Raw genomic sequence first — 10125 nt, forward strand, 5'->3', positions numbered from 1 at the left:
TATTTTAAATCTAGAGTATTTTACATACATACATTACATATTTAATAATATTACTTTCATTAAATAGCTCATTCTCATATTTGTGATTTTTGGCTAAATATTTATAATTTACTATTAATTAATGATTTTTAATAAGCTGTATTTACAAAAAAAACACCCTTAATTAATTTATCTATTTACCTAATTATATTTTTGTTTGAGATAATTTTTAATTGCTTTTTTGTTTATTTTTTTCTTTAAGTTGGAAAAGCGTTCATATCTTCTACATAATTATCTATCTGGTTTATCGCCAGAAAACTTTAAGAAACGACTGATACACATTTTTTGAAAAAATAAAATTTTGCAGCTTTTTAGTAGATCTATAAAATAAAATTTTGCGGATAACCGTTATTATTTATTGATCTTATTTCAGTAAAAAAAGACTTTATATTTATTATAAAATAAATACTGATGATGAAAAGGCTAAAGCATTATCTGACGTTTCACCAATTGATGTGGTTGGCATCCTCAGGGAGTGTAGTGACAGCTAAGTTTCAGCACAACCGCAGCAAAAAAAATTATGCTTTCACTACGTTCCCTAAAAATATCATTGACAGTTTGTGCAACGTCTAATAAATAACTCCAAGGAGGAGAAACTATTTCTGGATCATAGCCATTCAGCCCGTATATTGATCCCTCTTCAGATACTAATGGTGTTAAAAGAATTAATCAGTCATCTTTATTTTAAACGCCCAGTGTTTGCTCATATCTGCTTCTCTTTAATATTTTATGCTATATTACACTTGTTATTTACAACTATACTAAGCACATTTTTTATGCTCCTGTTTTTTTATTTGCTACTTTTCTAATTTCTTTTCATACTTATCTCCACAAATATTTAAAACTTTTAAAATGTGTGTTTGCCCACCAAGTTCGTGTTTACTTGTCAGTGTATTGCAAAGATCATTTTTACAGCACAACTAAAATGTTATAACGTATACAGAGTGTTAAAAACAGTTATATTCGTTTTTAAATTATTTTATAAAATTCTTGGACCTACCTGCGACAATAATCTTTAAAAAACACTCTTTATACGAATGTAGCAGACAAGACATCGCTGTATACCGTGCACAAATTAACCCTTTACTTCTCCATTGTTGGAAATTCTGTAAACTTTTATTTAAAAGCATTTGTTTATTTCATTATTTATAGATATTTATTATTTATTACATACATATAACATTCGTTAACGTGAAAGCATGAATCATGTGAACAGCTAGTATTTTTTTCGATTCGCAGTAGTTCACAGTATTGAACGTCTACTGTAGATGTTTAATTAATTTTATTTGATCATAAATGACTAATTATTATTCCTTATAAGTTACTGTCATCTTTTTTTTTACTATTACCAAGTTGTTTATATGTGTGTATATTGAATTATTTATCGTGCAAAGTAATTTAAAAAAATAAATCAAAAGTAAAGTATGATTAATGTTTAAAATGTGAAATCGTAATGCATTTTGCCGTACTTTCGTCATTTATCAGTTATATTTAGCAAGATAATGCAATTGAATGTATTTTAGGTGTATAAAGAAATCTAATCCATTATAAAATACAAACGAAAGATAATAAGGAGAATTATCTCTAATATCTGTCACTTTATTCGACTTTTCTAAGTAGTAGGTAGACAATCGTACCCGTTTGTATTGTTTTAATAAATAATGGATGCTTGAAGAATAAGTTGAATGAATGTACTTTGTTTAATGCGAATTATTTCCGCCTAGCAACACTCTCTTTTATTTGTTGATTACTACGAATTTATAACAAGTTACCGAGTGATAAAATTTTTACGGAGTGTTAAAAACTATTTCGATTACATTAACAATTTTAACACAATAGAACTATTAACTAATAAAAATAATAATCGATAGTTAAACGACAATTTTTATTATTATTTCTCATTTACATATCTACAGTCGTTTCTTAAATTAAAGTTTTGTTTTAAGTCGCTTTTTTTTAATTGCTCATTCGTAATGTTAAATTATCGCAAGGCAGATGTTAAAGTATCGAAAGAGAATTTATGTTTAAAAATTTTCTATGATTATTGATTAATTTTGGGTATTTTGTTTTAATTAGGTCATATCATACCCGAGTTGGACATTTACGCTATACCAAGCTGCGATGCGGCCCCCGTGAAAGAGATCTACTTCGTTGCCATTATAGACGTCTTGACCCATTACGGGGTAAAGAAGCAGGCCGCGAAAGCCGCCAAAACCGTCAAATACGGATCGAACGTCGACGGAATAAGTACCTGTGATCCTGATCAGTNCTAAAATGTTATAACGTATACAGAGTGTTAAAAACAGTTATATTCGTTTTTAAATTATTTTATAAAATTCTTGGACCTACCTGCGACAATAATCTTTAAAAAACACTCTTTATACGAATGTAGCAGACAAGAAAACCGAAAATATAAATAGATATCACTGTAAATATGTAATTTTCTTTTACTCGATGTTTATGGATTAATCTAATCGACTGTTTAACTGTAATTGTATGTATTTAAATTGATACTTTCAAAAAGCTTCTCATTTTTGGTAGATGCATATAAGGTGTAATATAACATAAAGGTAATTATTATTCTATATGATGTGTTATTTTATTACTTTTTTAAAGTTTGTAATATAAAAATACTACATATTAATTTTATTTCTAGTCTTACAGTGTGTTATTAAGAAGCTGGATTACATACATATGGCTTTAAGCAAGTAGATGTATGGTGTTTGTATCAATAAATCTTTTATCTCCACTTCTGATTTTCGTTAAAAGCCATTACTAGGAAAATATGGCCAATTTGCCCCAGACTGAATCGAGTTTCGTATCTTGTAAGTTACTCTTTTTATAATTAATAATAGTGCCCAACATTAGCAATTAATATACAAAGGCTGTCAAACTAAAAAGGCAAACTTTAAACATTAGAAGGTAATTTTATAAAACAAATAAGTAAATATAATTTTTCCTCATATTTGCCAGGATTATTATAATTTTCTTGTAAATTAATTCCTTTTAGAATGTGATACCCTCATTAACTTATCTTAACATGAAATGATGCAGTAACATTTTATGTATTTATTTCCATTGAAGAAATTGGTTTCAGCTTGAAAATCTTATAGCTCTAAGTATTACACTACAAAAGGCTACTATCTTGTAAATATTTATTTTAAACACATGTAATAACAGTTAACAAATATTATCATATACTTTTACAATATTTTCCATATTTTCTAATTTTTCCAGTAAAATTGAACATTGATCTACTAAAACTTTTCTCTTAATATTTAACGAAACGTATTTTAAATTGGTAACTCTTATCAAAACTCAATTAAAAAGCCGAAGTATTTTTATGCCCCTGTTAATTAATTTATTTAATTCAAAGATATCAAGGGCTTCCAATTAAAAAAAAACTAGGACAGTTAAAAATACATGTATGCATCTGTAGTATTGATAGAACATAGATAAAAAAATACTTTTTTTGTTCAAATAACAGCTTTTCAATTCATTTATGAACTGTAGCAAATAATTTAACGTTTTTCTTTTCTGATTTATACATTTTTCTTCGGTCTTTGGGAAACTAAAAAAAAAAAATAAGAATGTTTCAACTAGTAATTTGTTAAGTTCTTGTAATTTATTTAATTTTGGCCTAGACAGTCACTTTTAAGAACTGTGCACAGCTAGGTTGAACTAATTATTAAATAAATTACATGTTGAAACATTCTTGTCGTGTGTTTTCTTTATTAAATGTTTCATCGAGAATACACCTACGATTTAGGTATTATTAAACAGAACATGTTGAGCGTTCGATATATTTTTAATTCTAGGTAGCTGTAACGCACACTAGTAATAATATCAGTAAATCATAAAGTTATTTGGAAGTGTCCTCTTTAGTAAAATGAATTACTATATGCAGCATAAGTAGGAGTTAGTTTGAAGACTCTATATTTGTACTACTAATACTACTACTACTACTACTACTCTGAACACCACAATTTGAAATTGAACTCACTGTAATATGAAAAAAAAAAAAAAAAAGGAAAGTAGAAGCTTTATCCTGAATAAGTAATGAATGTGTATTTAAAATAATTACATTATGTACATTCACGCTCATAAAATATTTAATTAAGCTACATATTTGATTCCTAATTACAATTAAGTAATAAGCTATAAAACACTATTCACGTCGTGTTGTCTTTTTGCTTAGGTTGATTCTGTTCTAATTCATAATCCAATCGTTCTTTTGCCCTTACAATTTTAGATTGAATATAAAATGAACCTCCATGTTCTTTATCATTTACTTTGAAAAGGTGATCAAACCTCTTTTGGATTTCATCTTTGTTCAGTTGGGATACGTTTAAAATTTGTTTTGCTTCTTCTAAAGAGAGACCTATCTTTACATTTCCGGCACTTTCAGTTTTTGATCTTGCGTTTCCTAACCTTCTTGCTGCTTCTTGAGATGCTGCTATTTCTTCTTTAATAGCCTTTGCAAAAGCTCTACCAACAACTTGNGTCTTATCTATGGTTGTCATATTTCCCTTCTAAACCTTTGTATATCTATTATCTATGTTTCTAACAAATACAAGCGGCCAGTTAATTACATAAAATAAAATAATGAAGAAAATTAGTGATTTCAAGAAAAATATAATATAAATGATAAAATGCTCAACTATTTAATTTTAAGGCTACTTAAGCTTCTAGAAAAGGCAGGTGAGCGGTTAGTAAATACTAGTAAAGATAATTAAATTGAAGGTGTCTGTAAGTAATTATCTTTAATTCAACTAGTACGGTAGTTACTAAGATCAACATTATTTATTAGTAAATATGTTTGATTAGAGAAGGTAATTATTTTGTAAAATTACCATTACCATAAATAACTGTAGCATGTAGTCTTATTTTGTCTGATCAAAAAGTTGAGTGAGAAAAGTCCTAAGAACAACTTACTTAAATTAATACTGTGTGTTCACTTTAAAATTCATCACCCTCCTAATAAGAATAGTAATACTAAATTAATTATATCTAGTTGCGTATTGTTTAATATGACAAACCATTTTACAGAAGGATTACACAAAACTATGGACGCTGTATGCCATGGGGAATTTGTCCTTTTTGCACTCCAGAATATTGTTGTACCTAATGTTAAAGGAAACTTGCCTTTTTTTACTGGAAACAGACAGCTTGGTGTCTGTTGCTAAAGGAAGGATTTATGACGATGAATTGGCAATATCTTGAGTGAGTGACACTTTTCCTTTTATTTTTTACATCCCAACTCAATTGCAATATTAAAAACGTTCCAGGTACATTGTTAAATAAATAAATATTTATCCCGATTATTTCACTTTCAACCGCCAATTTAAAAACGTCGTTTTACCAGGGTGCACTTTCAACGTCGTTTTTAAGTTTAAATAAATTAATTTCTCCCTTATTAAACAAGCTGAAAGTTCCAAAATGAACTAAAGTTGTTCCAAGGCATCAATCGACTGTTTAACTGTAATTGTATGTATTTAAATTGATACTTTCAAAAAGCTTCTCATTTTTGGTAGATGCATATAAGGTGTAATATAACATAAAGGTAATTATTATTCTATATGATGTGTTATTTTATTACTTTTTTAAAGTTTGTAATATAAAAATACTACATATTAATTTTATTTCTAGTCTTACAGTGTGTTATTAAGAAGCTGGATTACATACATATGGCTTTAAGCAAGTAGATGTATGGTGTTTGTATCAATAAATCTTTTATCTCCACTTCTGATTTTCGTTAAAAGCCATTACTAGGAAAATATGGCCAATTTGCCCCAGACTGAATCGAGTTTCGTATCTTGTAAGTTACTCTTTTTATAATTAATAATAGTGCCCAACATTAGCAATTAATATACAAAGGCTGTCAAACTAAAAAGGCAAACTTTAAACATTAGAAGGTAATTTTATAAAACAAATAAGTAAATATAATTTTTCCTCATATTTGCCAGGATTATTATAATTTTCTTGTAAATTAATTCCTTTTAGAATGTGATACCCTCATTAACTTATCTTAACATGAAATGATGCAGTAACATTTTATGTATTTATTTCCATTGAAGAAATTGGTTTCAGCTTGAAAATCTTATAGCTCTAAGTATTACACTACAAAAGGCTACTATCTTGTAAATATTTATTTTAAACACATGTAATAACAGTTAACAAATATTATCATATACTTTTACAATATTTTCCATATTTTCTAATTTTTCCAGTAAAATTGAACATTGATCTATTTCGGAATCAGTTAGTTCTACTAATTTCTGAGGTAAATATTCAATACTTGCACTCCTAATCTTGTAGCCTTTGGTTGCAAGACTTTTCTGAACTTTATCCAAATGATTTGGATCACATAAGAATCTCAAACAGTTGGTTTCCTCTACAATTTCTACATCATCAGCTTCACATTCAAGTGCATCATCTGTAGCATTTTCTAAAATTTCTTCATGAGTACCACCGGATGATGTAATTTCAATATCTATTACACCTTTTTGTATAAATAAATGGCTAAAATTTCCATCTAAAAACTTCCCACTGCAAAAATTGTTAATCAAATTGGATTTATATTTAAATGTTGTTTACGAACTTATTCTTCTTTAAAATAGTCGCCATCTGTATTTTTAATGAAGGAAGACTTGATGTAAATGCTTCACAAAGAATAATACTTTTCCCAGGACCCCTAGAAAGATAATACAAAAAAGGATATGCATGTAAAAGAAAAATCATATATACGTGTTCACTTACTTCACACCTATCAAATATGTTTTACTCTGATCTTTATCTTTTTGAGTACTTTTAATAATGTTCTGAATAGTAGCAACAGGCATATTCACTCGCTTTGCTTGTTCAACTACATGTGCAAGTTTTATATTATTAATTGGATCACTGGAACCACCCTCTTGAAAATTATTGTTTCAATTACTGTCATTAATGAAATTAGCGTAATAAATACCTTGTATAGCAACTTTCATTTGCGTGCCTAATTTTGTAAAGATCCTACTTCGTTCAACATCTTTTTGAGCTTTTATATGTCTAATGTTTGCCCACTTCGAATGCCCCGCAAATCTCTTTATAATTAAAACGTACATTCCTTGCATTTTATTAATTGCATGAAATAAAATAATGAAGGAAATTGTGCTATCAAAAAAAATTCAATAAAAGTATAAATATTGGAGTACTTAATTTTAAGGTTAAGGGTTAAAATTTATATTCTATGGTTTCCAATTTGTTATGTTTGGTTATAGTCATAGATATTAGATATACAAAGGGTAATAATCATTGACCTAGATCATAGATCGCAGCCATAGATCACACTTCTCTTTTATGGTTCATGTCTTATCTATGGTTGTCATATTTCCCTTCTAAACCTTTGTATATCTATTATCTATGTTTCTAACAAATACAAGCGGCCAGTTAATTACATAAAATAAAATAATGAAGAAAATTAGTGATTTCAAGAAAAATATAATATAAATGATAAAATGCTCAACTATTTAATTTTAAGGCTACTTAAGCTTCTAGAAAAGGCAGGTGAGCGGTTAGTAAATACTAGTAAAGATAATTAAATTGAAGGTGTCTGTAAGTAATTATCTTTAATTCAACTAGTACGGTAGTTACTAAGATCAACATTATTTATTAGTAAATATGTTTGATTAGAGAAGGTAATTATTTTGTAAAATTACCATTACCATAAATAACTGTAGCATGTAGTCTTATTTTGTCTGATCAAAAAGTTGAGTGAGAAAAGTCCTAAGAACAACTTACTTAAATTAATACTGTGTGTTCACTTTAAAATTCATCACCCTCCTAATAAGAATAGTAATACTAAATTAATTATATCTAGTTGCGTATTGTTTAATATGACAAACCATTTTACAGAAGGATTACACAAAACTATGGACGCTGTATGCCATGGGGAATTTGTCCTTTTTGCACTCCAGAATATTGTTGTACCTAATGTTAAAGGAAACTTGCCTTTTTTTACTGGAAACAGACAGCTTGGTGTCTGTTGCTAAAGGAAGGATTTATGACGATGAATTGGCAATATCTTGAGTGAGTGACACTTTTCCTTTTATTTTTTACATCCCAACTCAATTGCAATATTAAAAACGTTCCAGGTACATTGTTAAATAAATAAATATTTATCCCGATTATTTCACTTTCAACCGCCAATTTAAAAACGTCGTTTTACCAGGGTGCACTTTCAACGTCGTTTTTAAGTTTAAATAAATTAATTTCTCCCTTATTAAACTAGCTGAAAGTTCCAAAATGGACTAAAGTTGTTCCAAGGCATCAGTGAATAGAACTTAACTGTTAGAAATTACCAGGGTGCACTCTCAACCCCCAATTTAAGAAAGTCGTTTTTAAATTTAAATAAATTAATTTCTCCCTTAGTAAACTAGCGGAAAGTTCCAAAATGAACTAAAGTTGTTCCAAGGTATCAGGGAGTAGAACTTAACTGTTAGAAATTACCAGGGTGCACTCTTAACCCCCAATTTAAGAACGTCGTTTTTAAATTTAAATAAATTAATTTCCCTCCTTATTAAACTAGCTGAAAGTTCCAAAATGAACTAAAGTTGTTCCAAGGCATCAGTGAATAGAACTTAACTTAACTGTTAGAAATTACCAGGGTGCACTGTCAACCCCCAATTTAAGAACGTCGTTTTTAAACTTAAGTAAATTAATTTCTCCCTTATTAAACTAGCTGAAAGTTCCAAAATGGACTAAAGTTGTTCCAAGGCATCAGTGAATAGAACTTAACTGTTAGAAATTATCAGGGTGCACTCTCAACCCCCAATTTAAAAAAGTCGTTTTTAAATTTAAATAAATCAGTTTCTCCCTTATTAACTTATTAAACGAGCTTTGGATGACAGACTAACATTATTTGTCTAAAACATACAATAAATAATGTTTTAAACCCCCTTTTTTAAAAAGGGAGTCATTAATAATTGAATTAAGACAGTTACTGTTGAACTGACAATAAGAATCTTTCGCAGTATTGTGGGCTGCCTATATGGAGTGCGGAAAATCAGTATTTAATAGTGGAATTTTATGTTAAAATTATCTTCCTAAAGGTAGACACGTTACAGTGTGAGTCGAAATTTTGTAAGCAATGAAATATTTGGTTTTTAAATAATTAATCTATTTAAATGTATTTGATACATAAGGAGTCTATGAAAATAATTATGATTTCATATCACTTAACGCTGTTGATGGTAGTTAATGTTTTTTAACTGTGTTTTGGATATTAATTTGTCTCTTCCGGGTATTTTTATGGTGTATACTGTACATTAGGACTTTTTAGAAGGTTGATAATAATTAATCAATAATTTTCTAGTTAAAAATGCGGACAAAAAACTGTTAGCCTTTTTTTAGTAAATTGTGGCGTTCATTTATTATTTTTCAGATAATTTTTCCGTGAATAAGGAAGATGTGAGTAAAAATGTAGTAAAGCAATAATAGTCAAAGAAATGCTTCTTAATCAAAAAGAATTAATGTACCAACCCCTTTTTTTTTATTTGTATTTAGGTAGAATAATATTAAGAACAAAAGAAAGAATTTTTAGTGTTCGGTCCAATATTGAGAAATGTAGTAGAAAAGTAATTCTTAAAATGGGCAAAATAAGAGAGTATTATTAACTTATTCCAACTTTATTCACAAATCATAATGTTCTTACTGAACCGACTTTAATTCCAGTTGGTTTTTTCGATAACCTTAAGAACAACATTAAACAAGTTTGGGCACTTATTTTTGCCTTTTTAAAAAGCATTATTTGTATTTTACTACATTTTCTAAAACCGTAATATTCTCTCCAAGTGATACCTGTTTCTTTCGTGCTTATCTCTTTAATGGCATTTTTGTATAATGACATCATTCGATCTTGCCTCTTTGTCTCGATAAATGGTAAGCTTCTATTCAGTATGTGCAAATATATACATTCCGAATAAATTGAATTCCTGCGTAAAGAATAAATAGTCGAATCGAATTTAAAAACTAATTTACAATTTATGAATTAAATTGTAAATTTTTGTAGAAATACGTAGGTACATATTCTAAAACGTTTTTTTTTTT

The 10125-nt window shown here is 28.2% G+C and overlaps 2 protein-coding genes across 4 annotated transcripts in view; one reads left to right on the top strand and one right to left on the bottom strand.

Annotated features, from left to right (window-relative positions):
* Positions 1-2788, top strand: part of LOC108744078 (phosphatidylinositol 5-phosphate 4-kinase type-2 alpha) — a 10749-nt gene extending 7961 nt beyond the window's left edge. For both annotated transcript variants that reach the window (XM_025978406.1, XM_025978407.1), the window contains exon 9: positions 2696-2788. In XM_025978406.1, the coding sequence (XP_025834191.1) occupies positions 2696-2714 (19 nt within the window). In that variant the 3' untranslated portion in view covers positions 2715-2788. The remainder of the gene's footprint in view (positions 1-2695) is intronic.
* Positions 2789-6091: 3303 nt separating this feature from the next.
* Positions 6092-7277, bottom strand: LOC108744546 (translational activator of cytochrome c oxidase 1-like). Of its 2 annotated transcripts, XM_018480387.2 has the most exons (5): positions 7007-7277; positions 6799-6952; positions 6641-6733; positions 6542-6588; positions 6092-6487 (listed from the first exon to the last, which is right to left on the bottom strand). In XM_018480387.2, the coding sequence occupies exons 1-5, from the start codon at positions 7149-7151 to the stop codon at positions 6213-6215; spliced, it is 714 nt and encodes a 237-aa protein (XP_018335889.1). In that variant the 5' UTR covers positions 7152-7277; the 3' UTR covers positions 6092-6212. The 2 variants fall into 2 exon arrangements, with proteins under 2 accessions (XP_018335889.1, XP_018335880.1); XM_018480378.2 differs by having other exon boundaries at positions 6102-6588.
* Between the last annotated feature and the right edge of the window lie 2848 nt (positions 7278-10125).

This window comes from Agrilus planipennis, unplaced genomic scaffold (assembly GCF_000699045.2).
Source record: "Agrilus planipennis isolate EAB-ADULT unplaced genomic scaffold, Apla_2.0 scaffold6, whole genome shotgun sequence".
NCBI classification, from domain to species: domain Eukaryota; kingdom Metazoa; phylum Arthropoda; class Insecta; order Coleoptera; family Buprestidae; genus Agrilus; species Agrilus planipennis.

What these genes read in the sequence shown, in the direction of transcription:
- LOC108744546 (XM_018480378.2), bottom strand. Translation starts at nt 7,151, where the DNA reads ATGCAAGGAATGTACGTTTTAATTATAAAGAGATTTGCGGGGCATTCG. An exon ending in AATGAAAGTTGCTATACAAG is followed by an intron (nt 6,953 to 7,006) that starts GTATTTATTACG and finishes ATAATTTTCAAG; the next exon opens with AGGGTGGTTCCAGTGATCCA. An exon ending in ACTATTTTAAAGAAGAATAA is followed by an intron (nt 6,589 to 6,640) that starts GTTCGTAAACAA and finishes CAATTTTTGCAG; the next exon opens with TGGGAAGTTTTTAGATGGAA.